Here is a 20,130-nt window from a genome sequence, read left to right on the forward strand (position 1 = left end):
TACTCTCTCTCACCTAATTAATATATTGTCTCCTAACTGGTCTTTCTATCTCTGTCCTTGTCCCCAGCTGCCTGTTCAATGAACATCCAAATCAGTCTTGTCACATGTGTTGTTCCTCTGCTCCATCGTCTGGTGACAGAAGCCAGTGTCCCTTAGTGGCTCTCAGGCTTTCCCCAGCTTGGCCCCTGTTGCTCCTTTCCCTCCTCTCCTCCCACCCCCTCTCACTCACCCCACATTAGGCTCTTCGTTCTCCCCTGAGTATTTCAGGCACACTCCTGCCTCCGGATTTTAGCACCTGCGCTTCCTTTGCCTGGAATGTTCTTCTCCCAGCTCTCTGTGTACCTTGCTCCATCGCCTCCTTCAGGTCTTTGCTCAGATATCACTTTCTCAGAGAGGCCTTCAATGATCGTTCTGTTTTAAACTGCACCCCCACCATATACTCCTTATTTCCTTCCCTGCCTTTTGTTTTTCATAGCACTCAGAACCTTCTAATATTATGTATAGCTTACATTTAAAAAATTCCTTTTCTCCTCCACTAGGAGTAAATCCCATGGAGGCAGAGATTTTTATCTTTAAGTTCTATTTGTATTTTTTAGTGCTATAACACTACCTATCGCATATTCAGTATTCAATAAATACGTGTTGAGTTAATGAATAAATAATATCTTTGACCAACTATTCATTCAAATATATGCCGATTGTCTGGTGTGTGCATGGCATTGAGGCAAAGGTGAAGCAGGAGCAGCAGATCACCGGACAGTTCAGTGCGTGCCCTTTGGTACAACCTAGTGGAATGAACACAGATAAAACTAACCAATAACATGGGGCAGCAAAGAAATACCAAATGAGTTGCCTGTAAAGCACTAGTTACATAGAAGCCAAAGAGGATATTTCTGTCTTTGGTAGACATTGGAGAGCATGTTGGATTTGCTTTGAAGGACAACGGTTGCTTAAAGAGGCCAGGGGAAGGGCAGTGTTGAGGGTGCCCCAGGCAGGTGAGCAGTATGAGCAGAAGAACCCTAGAAACAGAAGAAGAAGGGGGTGCATGAGTAGGCTAGATTTTAGAGTCAAAGGGAGTAGAGCAGCAGGAAAGCCAGACTGGAGCCAGATTGCAAAGGGTCTTAAATGTGAGGCTGAAGTCTTTGACTTCTTATTTGGCCCGTGGGGGGCCATTGAGGGTGGATTTGCGCTTGGCTTTGTTTTGCATGGAGGAATGTGGTGTGCATGGAGGCGATTTAGGAATTTTGTTTTGGCAACACGGTGGCCATGGAAGATGCTAGATGTAGGCAGCGTTAGGAGACTGTAGCAAGAGTCTGGCATGACGGTTAATAGCGTGGAAGGAGCATTAGGGAAGAAGGGATGGATGTGAGGGAATTTGCACGGGAGGATTTGACATGGCTTAGTGGCCTCATTATATAATTTTGAATTAATTACTTAGCAAGACAAAAAAACAAGTTGTTCAAAGCAGTGCAAACAGATGTTATGTGAGGGTATTTGCAGTCTGCCATGTGGATCTGATTCAGGCCGGGTGTAAGGCGTGCCAGAACGCGCAGCATCTGATGCTGCAGTTGTGCAGAACGACTGTGAGAGGCGAGCTCGAGCACCGCGGCCTCGTCAGGACTGTGGTCCGAGTCTGAACTGTCTCTGCAGAGGAAGAGCTCCTGCGTGCTGGGATCTCTGCTCAGCCCCAGAATACCAGGAAAACAGAAGAACCGAATCTAAAACATTCTACCCTCTTTTCTCACAGTGGTCTGCAAATAGATTTAATAACAAAATGTAGGCAAAACCAGAGTGATATCTGAATGGCTTTTGTGCATTGTAACGACTTTCTGAAATCAAACCGGTATAAAGATACGAGTGTTTGGGATGGTCTGCAAAACTAAATGCATTGCCTTATGGTGTGTCTGTGGGAGAACCAGAAGATGTGTGTGACATTCACGGCATGTGTGCTTTTGGGATTGCTGGTGCCACGCACTCACAGATTTACCAGGGAAATGTCAGTGACGTGGTGTTAGAATTAGATACGACTGAGGAGCCTATTAAACTATGTGAATACCTAAGCTAAATTAAAGTAATGTTAATTCTGTGATATATTGCAAAAATGTGCAAATATCATAAATGTATAGCTTGATTAATGTTCCTTTTGTTATTTCTAAATGTTCTGGTAGTCAGCATTTACAATTTTATTTTTATACAGTATTTTTATTTTTCAAAAATAAATTTACTTTTGGAAGTAGTTTTCAAATATAATGATCGTATAGAACCCTGGTACAGTAAAACCAATCTGTTGATCAACAATTTGCTGGCCAGTAAGTGAGCTTTTTTTTTTTAAGAATTTTGCTTTTTTTTAGGTTATTTATTTATTTTTAGACAGAGGGGAAGGGAGGGAGAGAAGGAGAGAACGTCAATGTGTGGTTGCCTCCCACACACCGCCCACTGGGGACCTGGCCAGCAACCCAGGCATGTGCCCTGACTGGGAATCGAACCAGCGACCCCTTGGTTTGCAGGCCGGGACTCAGTCCACTGAGCTACACCAGCCAGGGCAATAAGGTCTTTTTTAAAATCATATAATTTTAATTATTTTTAATGTCTGATTCACTTTAAAAAATGTTGCAGTTTGAACAATACATTGTGTGGTTGCTTAACTGAGCGTTATCGAGGTCCTTCTGTGTCCCTGGCATGGGTGTGAGAATGAGCTAGGCTGTGTCAGCCTGTGAGCAGAGCGCAGAGCTTCTGTGGGAAGATGATGGGGCAGAACTAGTCGGCGATGGGCCAGAAGTGCCTTTCTTCAGGGTCATCTCGCCCTCTCGATGTGGAAGTCTGCTGTGGTTTTGAGTACAAGTGTGATAGGTCAGCAGTGGTATTATGGGAAGTCTAAATGAGGAACGAGTGTGCTGGAGGAGTGACCAGAGGCCTTCGTCGTGAGGATGGAAAGACGGCCTGGGTTGAAGCCTCATTACAAAGGAAAGTTTTGGGGGCCTTATTCACGGAACTGGCAGGGCGGAGGGAATCCAAGAGGACGTTAGTTTTCTCAGTTGTCATGTTAAAAAGAAAACTGCCCCTATTGATAGGTGCAGGAAACTCAAGGGAAAGGGCACAGAGGTTCTGCAGGGGAAGCCGATGTGATTGTGGATGCGGCCTGTGAGGAGCTGTTGCTGTGTCTGAGCAGAGGACGGACAGTCCACTGGACATAAAGCCTGAAGCCCAGGGGTGCGGCTAGAGCGGAGCTGCAGACCAGGCCTCCCCGGGGAAGTGAGGGGAAGCCACGCGGGTGCGGGTGTCCTCTGCAGACCGCTGTGCTGGAGGTGGACGCCGGCAGAACCCTGCACTCCGGGCGTCTCCCGCGGCTGGAGGCAGGCAGAGAAGGGCACCAGTGATGCAGGGTTCAAACAAAAATGCTCCAGAGTGTTGGTTAGAGGGACACCGGGGCAGCAAGGAAGAGCTTCGTGGGAACTGAAGGAAGGTCACTGGTGCTTTGGGACCATCCAGCGCAGGACAGGGAGGGAGTCTCTGTGAGACCAGGGACTTTCGAGGAACTGAGGCAGCCCTCCCCAGCCCAGTCTTGCATAAGACCAGACTTGTACGATACCATACTCTGTGGTTTTAATTATCCTGAGTGCTTACGCTCTTTCTTGATTTGTAGCGGTTAGCTCTATCTTCATTTCAGTGTTCGAAAGAAGAAAATGTTTTTATTTGAAGTGGGTTACGGAGTTCCTGTTGTGAACTTGTACTCGTTTTGGTGGGAAGACTCGAGGAAATTGGAGCTTACATTCCAATGGGGAAGACGGGATGAACATATGCGAATAATATGTAGAGAAAAAAGAGATTCTTTCCTTTTGTTTCTTCATTTCTCATATTGGTGAGCAATAAAAAATGAAACTCTTAAGGTCTGACTTGCATAACTGCCAAGAAACACCAGCACTGGAATAACATCTGGGCTGTAGCTGTGCTGGGGGGCAGAGGGGCGTCCGCTGCCAGAGACCGGATTCGGAGTCCTAGTTACCCCAGGGGATCAGTTGCAGGTGAATCACTGCATTTCCCTGGGCTTCAGGTCCCTTACTGGGAAGTGAAGACTATAATCCCTGTCTCTGTTTGCTGCTGGGAAAATTAGAGCTAAGATATGCAAAATACTTAACATAGTTCCTGGCTCACAGTAAACTCTCAGGCATAGATGTTACACAGTGGGCTTTGTCCAGCCTGCCTGTTGCCTGTGTGGTGGTGACGGTGGTAGAAAATCATTATTGCCTATTATCTGTAGCCTAAAGGTAGGGGGACAACAGGAGGGTCTCAAATGCAAGTGACACACCAGCACCTACATTACCTCACTTTACAAATTCTCTGGAAAGAGTGGGCAAGTATAAGAACCGTGATAAGCAAATCTAGGACAGGAATAAGTGGAGGGCAATAAACAATTAATAGCCTATCTAGTAAAAGAAAAATGTGTGTATAAAATTTCATTGATCCTTTAGTTTAAAGGGAGACACTGAAGTAGAGGAATGTATTCCTTTACACAGAGAGAAAAGCTGGCAGGTTAAGACTTGTGTTTTGTTTGGGAAAGAAGTTAGAACTTAGTAAATGAGAAATTTGGTTACAAAAGAGTCGATGGTAGACAGTTCTAAAAAGGATGAGTACCATGCATCCCTTAGGAAAAGCTGCTACCAAAGAACATTGATACCACTCTTGGGTTTGGCATGGGTCATTTCCCACTTGACGAAACCACATTCAACAAACTCTTCTGCATTCGGGGCCATGGGAATGACTCAAGAATTAGAAAGGAGAGAATGGAGTGTGCCACGTGGCGTTAGGATCCCATTAAACAGTAAATTCTGTTCTGTGTGACTTCAGGAAGATTCAGAGTCACTCCTGTAAGGAAAATTAGCAAAGAGTGTGAAGAAACTGACTATTCAATCTGCAGAAACCTTAAAGGAGGAGGGAAATTTGAGTAGTAGGCGCATGCTGTGTTTAAGAAAGAAAATTGTAATGTATGACTAATGTCACCAATTGCAGATGTGTTTTAAATATTCTTGTAAAAATTAACTTTTTAATTATAAAACTAATCATGCCCATTGTGTAGTGGTGCTTAGTCTTTGTTAGCCCTCAGAGTTCCAAACTTTAATTTTACTTTAATTATCAAGGTTTAATAAGTATTACACTCATTCTCTTCATCACACATTTTAATTATGAGGTTTAAAAAGTATTGCACTCACTGTCTTCATCACACATAAAGCCATTGTGTGGCTTTAGGCAAACTACTTCTTCTCTGTGCCTCCTTCTCCTTTTGACCCCTTTTGAATTGATTTCTGATTGAATGGATTCCCTCTTAGATCCTCAAACCTGCTGATTCCAATACTATTCTATTTATATGACCTGTGTACTTGCTCTGCCACTAGATGGCGCTAAGGTACCTTTTAACCCTGTCACCCCAGGGTTTTCAGGATCTGGGGTCTAATGGAGCCTTGGAATTCTTGCTTTTCCCAGCCCCTGTTAAATAAACCAGCAGGCACTGAGACGCAGAGGTTCAGTGCCATGGCCGGTGTTGTGCAGTTGCCCAGGCCCTCCTGGATCCCAGGCATCCATCTTCCCAGTTCACTGCTTCTGCAGGAAAATGAATGAGGGAAGTTCAAAGGGAGACCATGTTCTCAACTATTCCTGTTTGTTAATTATTTTCAAAATAATTTAAAACCATTCTTTAGGTATATATCATCACATTAAAAATAAATAGTGGGTGCCCTGGCCAGATATCTCAGTGGGTTGGAGTGTTGTCCTGATACACCAAACTTTCGGGTTCAGTCCCTGGTCAGGGCACATGTGAGAGTCAACCAATGAATGCATAAATAAGTAGAACAACAAATCGATGTTTCTCTCTCCCCCAGCCCCCCATCCTCTCTCTCTCTTAAAAAAATAAATCAATAAAAATGTAATTAAATAGTTGTCCTGCTTTTGTGTTCTGTATCGGTTCCCTCAGGAGAAAAGCTAGAGTGTCAGCTTGTGAAGATTATGGCCCCGCCTTCACAGCTAGCTGGCCTTGGTCGTTTGCCCTGGAAATACGCCCTGCAGAAATCTCAACCAGAGCCTCCGTCAGGCGATTCTTTCTTAAGTCTTGCTTAGCCCCGCTGAGAAGAGGTTGCCTTTCAGCTCTTTCTTCCAACTAACCATGGTCACCCACTCTTCCGTCTCATCTCTGCCCACATGCCTGCTGGAGACAGCTTTGGGGCAGGGGGGAGTAGACATGCTCTGTTATTTTAAAAAATTGATCTTCTTGGTTTTCCAGCACCTGTTCACTGTCCACCCCACTCCCGCCTTCACTGGTGACAGGGATGGTGGTATCATAAGTCGTGGCTGTGCTGGGCAGAGCAGTGCAGTGCGAGGCAGTGTGGCCACGTGGAGAACGTGAGGACTCGGGAGCCACACCGCTGGGGCGCATCCCTCCTCTCCTCCCCTGCTGACTGACTCTCACCCGTCCTCACCTCTCGCTGGAGGGACAGAGTTACTGCCTCGAGAGGCTGCTGTGAGGAATAAATGGGGCGGGGTGTGGAAAGCCCTGGTGACGGGGCCTGACACACAAGGTCGGTGCTCATTAAGTGCTGATTGTTCTGGTTGCTGTTGCGGGGAAGGCAGGAGTCACGTAGTGTGTGAAAGGTAGGAGCCCACGGGAGGGTCTCAGCCAGATGAGCTGGTTTTTGTTGTTGTTGTTTTATTTCTTTTGTTGCTGTTGTTGAAAAGGGGGAGAGGAATGCAGGGCATGCCCGGGTCTCTGTCCGTGTTTTGGATGGTCGGGTAGAGCAGCGCCGCCCAGTGCGGGGCTCACCGGCCGGCCGCGTGCGGCAGCGCAGCGCCTGAAACACGGCTGCTCGAGTTGGGACGTGTTGCCAGCGTTGGAACCACGTTAGATTTCAAAGGTGAAAAAATGCATATAGTGTGAACAAATGAATGTGAAATATCTCAATGATTGTGTATATTGATAGTGTTGAAATGATAATACTTTGGACATGTAGAGTGGAAGAAAACGTTAACTAAAATTCATCTCAGCCCCTTGTTTTCTCTTTTTAAATGTGGCCGCAGCATAATGCAGCGAGGCTAGCGTGACGTTCCGTCTGACAGCACTGGCCAGGAGGAGGGGTCTTTGCGTCGCAAGCACACACAGCCCTGGTTTGGGGAATCACGTGAGAGGGTTTTCTGAGGTTTCTTTTGACTTTTTTCTCTTTTATGATATTTTCTTCTTAAAAGCATGACCATCTGAAATCAAGACATCAGTCACTATTAGTAATAATAGTTTAAGATAGAAAAGTAAAAGCACCAAATATTCTCCTCAGTCCCCCAAATGGAGGCCTCCAATTGAGAAACAAGTTACGAACGCATTATTTATGGTTTAGTGGGTCAGCCACCAGCAATAAGACCCTAGAGTTTGTTTTAAATCCGCTTTATGATTTCAAAGAACAGGGTATGCAGAAGTCATCTCTCATTATAGTTAGATGTTATGAATACTAATCTTCTAGCAACTAGTGATGCTAGAATTTTTCTTCAAATGCAAATTATTAAAACAATACAAATGACCAAGAGTTAAAAGAGAACCTTAATACATATTATCTTCCTGATTTCTATTAAATTTATTTTCATTTTAAGCCAAAAACATTGACTTGTTTCAAAAACGTCAAGCTGAATAGTAACCTCATTACCAGCCATAACATGTAGAGGTATAAGATAATTGCTCATTTTAAATATTTGTAACCTTTGCCTTTTCAGGTGGATTGAAAAATCAGGTTCTTTACTTACATATTGAATTTACATTCGCTGTTTTTTATAACGACACACGTGAAATAGTTTTCTGGGGGGGGGTTATTCTTTGCGGATGCAGAAAGCAAGGAGGGCACATGCGTTTTGAAAACTTTGAGGGCAGTTCTCGTTGTTTTTTGATTTATTCCCAGAATGAGGTATCCCTTGTTCCAAGTAAACTTGCTGCCATAATTCATTTGATATAAGATGTCATCATTTGTAAGAGGCACGTTCAAGTGCCACCTTAATGCTGCCAATGAAACTCTGACGAGCCATTGCTCATTTAGATGCATCTATTTCAGAGATGTTAAATGGTGAAAGGAAAGTGTACCTTATAACTGACGAAGTACACAGATTTTGAAACTTTCAACTTGGTTCGGAGTTAGAGATCCTGTTTTGTGTATTGTTTTTGTGTTTTAAGCCGTCTCAGACTGGGTCATATTTAGTGAGTGTGGTTTGGTGCATTGCAGCTCTTTTCACTTACTGGATTGGGCAAATAACCAGATGAAAGCAAAGTGGAATGAGCTCATTTTTAAGTTGCTGGAAGTCCCTTGATTTGAAAGTGTATTCTAACTTTGTCTCAGCCTGGTACCTCTGCTGCTCCTTCCTCCCACCAAACCCCTTTCCCCCTGTCACCTGTCCCTCTTAACAAAGTCTGTTCTCCATAAAAACTCCTGATGGCAGTAATTGGTAGCCTCTCGTGAATTCAAGACAAAGTGTTATAAACTGCCCAAGGATGTTTGCTTTCTAAGCTTTATCTCTAATTACCAGGGAAAAATCTTTATCTGCTTAAAGAACTTTCAGGCCTCAACTAGCCATATGGAACAAGTTTTATGGGCCTTGCCGGGGTGGAGGGATGTGGGGGAGCCTCCTACCCTGCCTCTGTGGAAGGCGCCGGGACAGACCACCAGCACGTCACTTCCTTGCCCACCTGGAGCGCTGCCCACTGCCTTTGTGCCGGGGGCCGGCGAGAAGGCCGCTGCCTTGCGCTGGAGCTGGCTGTGTCTGAAAGGAAAGCAGACCTGATGTAGTGGCTGCATTTCTCGTGACTAACCTCATTGAATTTTTATCAGGTTTATCTTCCTTTTGATAGAGGCTATTGAATTTTAAGGAAATCCTGTAAAGTAAAGACTTTTTTTGTAATTTCAATAGCTACTTGCTAATTCACCGCTTTCCTAAATCTCTGTGTTTGCAGATCTCACTGACTTAAGTCAGGCTTTCCAGGCTGAGGTCCTGGGCCCACTTTGTCTGAGTCCTGCTCAGGCTGCCTGGGCAGGGATGGGCCCAGGGCGGTCTGACCCTCTGAGTCTGAGGGCGGGCAGGCCCGCAAGGCCGCTTCGGTCTTCGCTGAAGATGAAAACAAAAGTTTTTCTCAAGTTGGTGATACGTACTTGTCAGTTGTGAATCTGCTGATACTTTGTACACTTTTTGCATACTTGATGCTCAGTAAAAATGCTAGATTAATCTCATACTTACAGTATCGGGGCTTACAAACATTTCATTCATGGAGTTTGCTCAGCAAAAGATGTGCAATGATATTGCAAATGCGCATCAGCTTTGAAAATTATGTGGAAGCATTCATCTCCATTTGGTAAATTTCTGTATATTTACCTTCCTTATAAAATGTAAGGCAGATATGTAATGTATAGCTCTGCATTTTTTACAGTATTGTTTGTTGATAGTACCTTAAAGAATGTTCAGATCACATCCTGTAAATGTCTCTGTGCTTGAATGGACTGTTGGTCTTTGCAGCTCGGGGTGTGGTTTTCTCTCGGCTGCGCGCACTTGGCCTTGGAAGACTACGGAGGCTCCGCGAAGGCGTTTCAGCGCTGCGTGACTCTGGAACCCGATGTGAGTCTGGTCTTTCCCTACTACAGCTCTACTTTGGTATTCTCTACGTTACTTGAATTGTACTGTGGTTCAAAGCAGAGATTCCTATGGATGTACAGAGGGTAGATACCATGTGTTTTCATCACAGTGAACAAAAAGGTGGCCCCCAAAGTTCAGTTTTTCTATTATTTTATGTTTAAAAAAAAGAGCAATTCCTTTTATGTTGGAAGAAAGTATAAATTTGACAGAAGGTCACACCTTAAGGTATTTGATTTATAAATCTCAAAATAAATTTATTCTCAAGATAGCAAAATTATCCATGGTTTCACTTAGAAAATAATTTTGATAAAACAGTTTTTTAGTTAAAACCATACTTTGCTGAAGTATCCATTAAAGTACCACATATACTTTGTCATTCACTAACATGTGCTGGCTGTGTTTATTAGAAGGTTCTTTTAGGTTGTAGTCTTTTAATATTTAACAGCTTTACCGAGATGGTAAATAATTCACATCCCTATAGTTCATCCATTTAAAGTGTACAATTCAGTGATTTTTTTCATATATCCAAAATTATGCAGCCATCACCCCAATGTTGAATTGTCTTTACTGTAACAAAAAGAAAACCCCTGTACCCCTGAGTAGTCAGGCCTGACCCTCCCAGTGGGGTCGCGCACGTTGTGGTCTTTTGCGACAGGCTTCTCTCACTCAGACGGATGGTGTCCTCGTCCGTCCCCGTTGCTGTGTCAGCACTTCATCCCTTTCTACGGCCGAGCAGTATCCCACGTGTGGGCACCTCATGTTATTCCTCCTCCCTTCAGCAGCTGGTGGACGTTTGGGCTGTTTCCACTTTCTGGCTGTTGAGAATTACGCTGCTGTGCACACCCATTCACACATTTCTGTGTGGACAAATGTTTCCGTTTCTCCTGGGTATATACCTAGTAGAGGAGTCAAATGTTAGCTCTCTGTTCAAAGTTTTGAGCAAATGCCAGACTTAGTATTTCCTAAAGCACCATTTTATTTTTTATTATTTTAATTATATTTTTTGATTATGCTATTACAGTTGTCCCAATTTGTCTGCTTTGTTTCCCTCTACTCAGTAACCCACCCCCCACACTCCCTCAGGCTGTCCCCCACAACATTGTTGTTCATGTCCATGGGTCATGCATGTAAGTTCTTTGGCTACTCCATTGCCTATACTGTCCTTCACATCCCCAGGGCTACTCTCTGACTCCTTATTTGTACTTCTCAGTCCCCTTCCCTCGTCACCCAGTCCCCTACATCCCCCTCCCAACCGGCATCCATCAAAACGCTCTCCATACCCGTAATTCTGACACTGTTCTTGTTTGCTTAGTTTGTTTTCTAGATTCAGTTGTTGATAGATATGTATTTATTGCCATTTTATGGTTCATAGTTGTGAGCTTTTATTTTTAAAAAGCCCTTTAACATTTCATATAATAATGGTTTGGTGATGATGAACTCCTTTAGTTTTTTTTCTTGTCTGGGAAGCTCTTTATCTCCCCTTGGATTCTAAATGATACTTTTGCTGGTAAAGCAATCTTGGCTGTAGGTCCCTCTTTTCATGACTTTGAGTATTTCTTGCAAATCTCTTCTAGCTTGCAAAGTTTCTTTTGAGAAATCAGCTGACAATCTTATGGGAATGCCGCTGTAGGAAACTAACTGCTTTTCTCTTGCTGCTTTAAGATCCTCTCTTTATCTTTAACTTTTGGCATCTTAATTATGATGTGTCTTGGAGTGGGCCTCTTTGCATAATCTTGTTTGGGACTCTCTGTGCTTCCTGGGCATGTCTATTTCCTTCACCAAATTAGGGAAGTTTTCTTTCAAATATTTGAAATGTTTTCTCATTTTTTCAAACAGATTTCTAATTTCTTGCTCTTTCTCCCCTACTTCTGGTACCCCTATGATACGAATGTTGGAATACTTCAAGTTGTCCTAGAGGCTGCTTACACTATCCTCATCTTTTTGGATTCTTTTTTTTTTCTTGTTGTTCTGATTGGTTCCTTTCTGCTTGCACATATTCCAAATCGTCAATTTGTTTCTCTACTTAATCCACTCTACTGTTGTTTCCCTGTACATTGTTCCGTATTTCAATTAGCGTGTCTTTCGTTTCTGACTGTACCTTTTTTATGCTGTTTAGGTACTCACTAAGCTCCTTGAGAATCCTTATAACCAGTGTTTTGAACTCTGCATCTGATAGATTGCTTATCCATTCTGTTTGTTCTCTTTCTGGAGTTCTCATCTGTTCTTTCACTTAGGCAAGTGTTGCCTAAGTGAAAGAACTGATCAAATTCTTTGTCTCCTCATTTTGGCAGGCTCCCTGTGTTTGTTTCTATGTATTAGGTAGAGTTACTGTGAGTCCCTGTCTTGGTAGCACGGCCTAATGTAGTAGTTGTCCTGTAGGGTCCAGTGGCACAGCCTCCCCTATCATCCAAGCTGGGTACTTGAGGTGTACCCTTCATGTGGGTTGCGCACACCCTTGTAGTTGAGCCTTGATTGCTGTTGGCAGGTCAATGGGAGGGATTTACCCAGGCCAGCCAGCAACAGGGACTGGCTATAACCACTGACCACCAACCTCCACCCTCCATGGAGGATCAGCTGTGCAGGGGCAGGGTGGTGGTGCTCTGACGTGGTCTGTAGCTGTCCACTGGGTGCACATGCTCTGGGGTTTCCCAGGTGGTATAGGCCAAGGTCATTCCTCACCAGTGTTCTGCCTGAGGCCACCCTGCCTGAGTTATAAAGCAGTCTGAATTGGCTGCTGCTTGTTCTAGGCTTGGAGGTTCCCAGGCAAAGCCAATCTATGAACTTAGACTGGAGGCTGATAGTACAGGGCCTGGGGCCACTTAGCAAGAGGTATGGGGGCTGGGGGCTCACTGAGGCTGGCTGGTACTTGCTTGATAGGATTTATGAAGTTGTGAAGCATGAGCTAAGACCAGCCATTCATATGGAAAAGCCACTGTTTGGGTCAACAGCTTGGGTGGGCAAAAGTTGGGAGACAGAGTCTCAGAGGATTTCATGGCAGGGCAAACAGTATTAACTAAGTTGATGGAGTCTCAGATATGGCACCCGCCTGCTGGCTCTGTGGCTCTGTTGGGGGAGGATTCAGAAAGGGGACAGTGGCCTCTGTCTGCCTTTCTGTCTGGGAGAAAGCTTTCCCCAGCTCCTGCCTTGATACCACACCCTTCACTTCCTCCCTGTATGCCACTGGTGCCTTTCAAGCTGCAACTCTGGTGGTGGAGCTCAGTGGGAATGAGTCTGAGCAAGTCTGTGTGTGGGTTCTTTAAGGGGAACTGCTTGGGACTCCAGAAGTTTCTTCCACTGACTCAATCCCCACTGGTTTTTGCAGCCAGAAGTTATGGGGACTTAATCTTCCTGTCACTGAGACCTTGTGCTAGGGACCTGGTGTGGGGCTGAGACTCCTCACTCCCAAAATATTCCTCCTGAATTTTTATCCACCACACTTAGATGTGGGACCAGCCCGTTCCACATCCCCACCCCTCCTACCAGTCTGGATGAATGAGGTCTCTTTAATTCTGTGGTTGTCAGACTTCCATTCCACTCAGTTTCTCATGGTTCTGAGTGACAGGTGTTCTGTATTTTAGTTGTAATTTTGACGTGGTTCTGTGAGGAGGTGAGCCGTGTTTACCTGTGCCACCATCTTGCCTGGAATAAAGCACCATTTTAAAAGCATGGGGTTTCCAGGTTCTCAACATCTTTGTATTACTGTCTGTCTTTCTTATTGTACCCATCTTAGTAGGTAGTATCTCATTGTGATTTCAGTTTGCATTTCCTTGATGGCTAATGTTTTGAGCATCTTTCCATGTGCTCATTGGCCATTTGTGTATCATCTTCGGATAAATGTTTATTTACATCCTTGGCCCATTTTTAAATTGTGTTGTCTTTTTATTATTGAGTTGTAAGAGTTCTTTATATATCCTGGATACAAGTTCCATATCAGATCTGGGATTTGCAGATATTTTTTCCTTTCCTGTAAGTTGTTTTCTGCATTCTTAATAGCTTCTTCAGAGGCATGTAAGTTTTTAATTTTGATGAGGTCCAGCTTATCTGTTTTTCTGTTGTTGCTCTTTCTGTTGGTGTCATATGTAAGAATCCATGGCTAAATCAAAGGTCATGAGGATTGACCCCTATCTTTTCATCTCATGGGTTTATTGTTTTAGCTCTTATGTTTATGTCCAAATCTGCTCTTAAACTTATTCATTAAACTTATCACACTGTGTATCATGATGGATGTTAACCAAACATGGTAAACCACTGCACAATATATGCATGTATCAAATCATTATGTTGTGCACCTAATACAATGTTGTATATCAACTATATAGCAGTTAAAAAAAACACCACATCATTTTAGATCATGTATTTTTTTAGTTCAAGAACTTTCATTTGGTTCTTTTATAGATTTCACATTTCTACTGAGATTCCCCAAGTATGTTCTCTTATTATGTTCATGTTTTCTTCATATCTTTGGTCGTGTTTGTAACACCTGGTGTGAAGTCCTCATGTGCTTATTTCAACGTCTCTTTCATTATTGTGTCTGCTTCTATTAACTGATTTTTCCTTTGGTTATGAATACATTTTTCTGCTTCTTTGCATGCATGTCTACCATTTTTTTTTATTGTGGATGCTGTGATTTTGAGTTTCTGGGTTTCCTTTCGGAACATAGCGTTTTGTTTTGGCGTTTGGTTAATTTACTTGTGTGTGGATCAGCTTGATTTTAACCTTTGTTAGAGTGGTCTGGAGTTGTCTCTATTCTACAGTCACAGTCACCCTTTTCTTAACATAGTGCCTTTTGGGACAGTACTTAATGCCACGGTGGTTACTGCCTTCATCATTCTCCACTCGGGTTAGTTGGAACTTGAACAACTGTGAGCACCGTGACGTCCAGAGCCTCCACCCGCTCGCAGCTTTCCGCCAGGCCTCAGGAAGTTTTGCCCCGCACGTGTCTAATTTAGTGTTCAGCCCAGGACTCAACGAGATGCTTACTGAGATTTCTGGAGCTTATGTTCTGTGCAGATATGTCTTCGCCCGAATTTTGCCCTGCAAATTCTCCCTACCTTGTCAGCCCTGAACTCTGGTCTCCCTTTCTTCATGTTGTAAGGCTTGCTGTGCCTTATTTGGTTTCCGCCTCTCCTCAGGTGCCGCTTGTTAGAAGCCTGGGTTGGCTAGTGAGATACCTCGGTTGCTGGCCCTGTCTCAAGGGTCACAGTCCTATGATCCAGTCTGTTGTCCCCCTTCTCAAAGGCACTTGTTTCCTACATTTTGTCCAGTTTGTAGCTTTTTATGGCAGTGAGACCACTGGTCCTAGCTGTGCTATGTCTGCAAGCAGAGGTCCACCGCCACTTCATCTTTAGATCACAGGTATGGAGCTTGAGAATTGTGTGTCTGTATTTTTCAAAAAGCAGAACAAAGAGGAGCAAACATTCGTATCGTTCTTGTTAGAATCAACATTTATATAAAAGTTTTCATTTAATTTTGTCACTGCATAGAGGAATAGGTAGAGAAATATGCTTGATGAAATACTCAGTGATACCACCGGAGCACACATACTCCTTTATCCTGTCTGATGAAGGGTGACGGTGAAATAGCGGAGCCTTTAAGGTAGGAAACGCAATATTCCGCATTGCCTTGGGTTTGCAGCAAATCTGTGTATTGTATAATTATGTTGTAAATTGTCCCACTCTTTTGTAAATCTAAATTTCAAGTAAAATCCTAACTAAATTCCAGATTAGTGCTCTGACAGTTATGTCAGTTTGTTGACTATTTTTGTGACTTTTTCATCCTAAATTATAAAAGTCACATTTAATTTATTTAATTTTTTTCATATACCTTTAGGTGTACCTTGGTGAAGTTCATGATTGTAAAGAGCACATCTTAGACTAGGAAAATATGTTGTATTTTTGGTTGTAGCAGTTATTTTACCTAAATGTGAACAGTCTGTGACTGGGGTTCTCTGTCATTTCAGAATGCTGAAGCTTGGAACAATTTATCGACATCCTATATCCGATTAAAACAAAAGTAAGTGCAAGAACTTTGCTTCCAAAATAAATGAAGGAGATTTTCTTACACTGAATACTAAAACATTGTGCCTTATAGCCACTTGACTTTTAAATTTAGCTTAGCTCTTGAAAATATTTAATATGTAATGAAATAAGAAATATTATTTGAAATCTTTATATACTACTGAAGTTTTGCACCCTAAATATCATTACATGATAAAAGCAAGCATGCCTTTTCCTTGGTCAACTCAACTGATAGATTCTTATTGATTGTTTGTGGTGAACTAGACATTATTAAAAAATAGAAATATGAACCAGTGTCTTTGGCGACTGTAGGTTGAAAAAATAAAATATGCCATATTGTTTAAAAATTAGCAATACTGGTAGAGTGTTGTAAATATTAAGTGAGAAGTGCAGAGAGGGCTGTAAAAATAGCGGGTGAAGTTTGTAGAACACTTGGTCTGTACCAGACATCTCAGAAGAGAGAGGGTGGAGGATCCTGGTTCAGGAACACTTCCAGGGAAATGCTGGGATCAAGCTCACATTTGGAGAATGGGTAGAGGGCACAGAGGAACTCCTTCCAGGCGAGGGAAACCTGATCAAATGCAGAGTGACAGGAGTGAATGCAACCGCTTAGGAAATGAGAAGTGGAGGAATCCAGCCAGAGACTGCAGTGAGATCTGTAGTGAGTGGTGAGGTTTGGAAAGGTCGCTTGGGGTCAAACTGCAGTAAGCGCTGGTTATCTGACTAACAAGTTGAGACTATTCTGTTGGAACCAGGAAGCCAGGATTTCAGTGGGAGTCATTTCATGAAGAAAAAAGCTTTTTGGGAAGATTTATCTGGTGGCCGTGCGTGAGGCAGACTGGAGAGGAAGCTGGGGACTGGGAAACCAGCTACGGGACAGCTGTTGTAACAATCCGGGCGGGAGATAACTAGACTGGAAAAAGAAGGGGCGGATGCCAGTTTCTAAAGGGGATGACCAGATGGGCTTGCTGACTGGCTCCGGAAAGTGAAGGAAAGGGCCGAGACGAGGGTTGCTGTTACCATGGTTCTAATGAAGCAGTTAAAGGATGGACATGTTTTTCTTTTCATTTGTCCTTATTTTCAAACTTAATTTAATTTTTCTGTGTGGATCCACGAGATACTTCTAAAGATAACATTAAATCCCCATTGCGTTGAGATCATGAAATGCTTCCGCTGCTCTTGGATGATGGTCTACAAAAATAAAGTACTGTTTGTTCTGCCGTTTTCTTCAGAAAATAATATTATCTTCTTGATTGCAACTGATTGTGGTGAAACTCGCTGGAGACCCTTTTGATCGAAAGCAAGAGTGGGGAAAATCCCTGTCATAGTTGTAGAATGATCTCAGTGGGTTTTTCCAGCGGCCCTGATAATTTTGTGTGTAGTGAGTCTCCAGATACCCAACCTTGTCCTCCAGCCCAGTAATCCTAAGAATTCTGCTTTCTCCCTTAGGGAGTTTTACACATTGTTCCTCAACTTCTTTTTGATGCTTCCTTGTCTTCACGCAGCTCCATGAATAGGTTTCTGTGTAAAAGTGGGGTTGTAAGGTCAGAGGTAAATCACCCCTTTATTCCTAGCTTTTTACACTTTCCTTTCTCTGCTGCAGTTTGGGACAGAGCTAATTTTTCACTGGGGGAAATTATTAGTGCTCCTCTCAAAGGAATTCTGTCCACGCCCTACAGTGACTCTGACTTCAGCCGCACCTCCTGTGCGGACGGGAGGACTGGGGAGTCTTAGCACATGACCGTTGAGGGTAGTTGCTGTAACGTGGGAGTGGGCGCAGAGAGTGGAACAGAGAAAGGAAAAAAATACAAGAGGAACAATTTATGGCTGAATTTGAAATAGTGTTCGAGTAAGGGTACTTTCATTTTTATCTAGAAAGGTTGGTGGGCCAAGGGATAAATGAATCAGTGCATTTCATGACAAGTTAAGGTACATTGTTTAAAGTGGAGACTAAACTGTAGTGAATTGGCTGTTACGAAAAGACTGAAAGGACTTAATTGTAAGGAAATCATTTTGGTCGATACCATGGATGTATTAGAGGTTGATCAAGAACCCTTCTGTTTGCTGAGATGTTTAACTTTTACAGTAGGTGACAGGTGGTTGTGTTGACTTCCTTGTCAATAAGAAGTTTGTAATAGTCTTCCTCTGTTTTCTGAAGTGGCTTGTGTAGGACAGGGATTTCTTGGTGGTTTGGTAAACCTTGCCTGTAACACTACCTGTCCTAGCTTGAATTTTTATTGGTTTATTGCTTGTATTTCTTTAGTCCATTTTGTATAATTTGCCCATAGTGTTCTTTTATGTTTTTTTTTATTAACTCTAAATGGAATTTTGTTAGACATTTGTCTGTTCATGAGTTATTTTCTTCTTTTTTTTTTAAAGATTTTATTTATTTTTAGGGAAGGGAGGGAGGGGGAGAGAGAGAGAGAGAGAGAGAGAGAGAGAGGGAGATGTGCGGTTGCTGGGGGTTATGGCCTGCAACCCAGGAATGTACCCTGGCTGGGAATCGAACCTGGGACACTTTGGTTCCCAGCCCGCGTTCAATCCACTGAGCTATGCCAGCCAGGGCTTGTTCATGAGTTATTTTCAAAGAGCCAACTTTCGGTTTAGTTGATTATTCTATTCTTTATTATTACTTTGTTAACCCTATTCTTGTTGCTTAACTTAATTTGCTGTTTTTCTTATAAAAAATAAGTTGAATGCTTTAACTAATTTATTTTCCATCTTTCATGTCTTATAATTAAGGCATATAAGATCATAGATTTCCCTCTGAATGCTGCTTCACCCATATCCAGCATATGGTGATAAATAGTACTCACATTAATTTCTAAATATTTTGTACTTTGTAATGTTAACTTTTTTCCCAACTTTGGGTTTGTTTTTTTTTTAGGAGTGCATATTTAAGTTCCCAGGAATACAATTTTTAGACTATCTATTGACTGTTGATTTCTTTTTTTAAACTTTATTTTTATATTTTTAAAGATTTTATTTATTTATTTTTAGAGAGGGGAGGGGAGGGAGAAAGAGAGGAGGTGAAACACCAATGTGTGGTTGCTTCTCACGTGCCTCCTACTGGGGACCTGGCCTGCAGCCCAGACATGTGTTCTGACTGGGAATGGAACCAGCAACCCTTTGATTTGCAGGTCGGCACTCAATCCACTGAGCCACACCGGCCAGGGCTGACTGTTGATTTCTTATTTAATCATAGATAATATGGCCTATATACTTTTAGTTTTATTTTTTAAATACAAATAATTCATAATAATTTTTGTTCTAAATAATTAAACATTTACTGATATATTTAATCAATTTCTGCTATCAGCATTGGTCATTTCTTGTATTGCTTTCTTTCTCTTTGAATTAATTCCCTCTTATTTTTGTAAGAAGGGATCCTATAGTAGTTCTTTTAAGTTGAGGTCAGCACACGGTAAACTTTCTTAGTCTCCGTGTATCTGAAAATGTTCGATTTTGCATTTACTCTTGAGTGGTGTGGTTAGCTGGTTGTAAAATTTTTGACCGACAATTATTTTCATTCAGCACTTCAAAGGTAGTTTTCTGTGTTCTTCTACCATCTATTGTTGCTAATGATGTATCTACTGTTCTCTAATTGCCATTATTTTGTAGGTTTTAGGATTGAGTTTATGTCCTGCAATTTCACACAGTATGTGTAGGTGTTGGTTTACCTCTATAATGCTCAGTAAGCAGAATATACTTCTGAGCACAGAATTTAGATCTTTGTTCAGTTTTGGAGAATGCTTAGCTGTTTCTTTTCAAGAGGTAGTATCTTGCCATTTTCTGCATTTGTTTACTCTGGGGAGTTTGTCAAATATATGTTTGAGGCTTACCTTTTCTTCTTTCCTCTGTTTCTTTATTACTCTTTTATTTTTAATTCTGAATTCTCTGTAAATTCCTCGCTATTATCTTCCAGTTCATGTGTTCTGACTTTGGCTGTGTGCAGTCGCGTTTTTATCCTAGCGTGGTTTTCTTGTTTTGTTCTAATGTCTCAATCCCCACATTTCTAGTTCCTTGTTATTCACGTCTCCCCAATCTTGTTTTATTTCTAACTGTTTTTGTTTTGTAATTTCCAGCTTCTTTTAAATTTTTAAAAAATTTGTAGTGAAGTTTGGGGTGGTTTGGGGTTGTTCGGGTCTCTAATTCGGTTCATTAGCCTGAAGGACTGCGGGCTAAGAGGAAGTCCGAGGCGGCGTTTCACACACTGAGGTGAGGATTATGTAGCTGTGATGACTTACGCTGTCCTCCTTCACCTGTCACTCCGGTAGAGACAAGGCCTTCAGAACTTTGCAGGAAGCCCTCAAGTGCAACTACGAGCACTGGCAGATCTGGGAGAACTACATCCTCACCAGCACTGACGTTGGGGAATTCTCTGAAGCCATTAAAGCTTATCACCGGCTCTTGGACTTAAGAGACAAATACAAAGATGTTCAGGTAGGCTATTAACAGTCTGTTATTTCAG

At 42.5% G+C, this 20,130-nt stretch overlaps 1 protein-coding gene across 2 annotated transcripts in view; it reads left to right on the forward strand.

Moving 5' to 3' along the window:
• TTC27 (tetratricopeptide repeat domain 27) overlaps positions 1 to 20,130 on the forward strand; it is a 139,198-nt gene that overhangs the window by 96,973 nt on the left and 22,095 nt on the right. For both annotated transcript variants that reach the window (XM_028515689.2, XM_036027826.1), the window contains 3 exons: positions 9,526 to 9,624; positions 15,602 to 15,654; positions 19,937 to 20,102. In XM_028515689.2, coding sequence (XP_028371490.1) covers positions 9,526 to 9,624; positions 15,602 to 15,654; positions 19,937 to 20,102 — 318 coding nt within the window. The remainder of the gene's footprint in view (positions 1 to 9,525; positions 9,625 to 15,601; positions 15,655 to 19,936; positions 20,103 to 20,130) is intronic.

This window comes from Phyllostomus discolor, chromosome 6 (assembly GCF_004126475.2).
Source record: "Phyllostomus discolor isolate MPI-MPIP mPhyDis1 chromosome 6, mPhyDis1.pri.v3, whole genome shotgun sequence".
NCBI lineage: Eukaryota > Metazoa > Chordata > Mammalia > Chiroptera > Phyllostomidae > Phyllostomus > Phyllostomus discolor.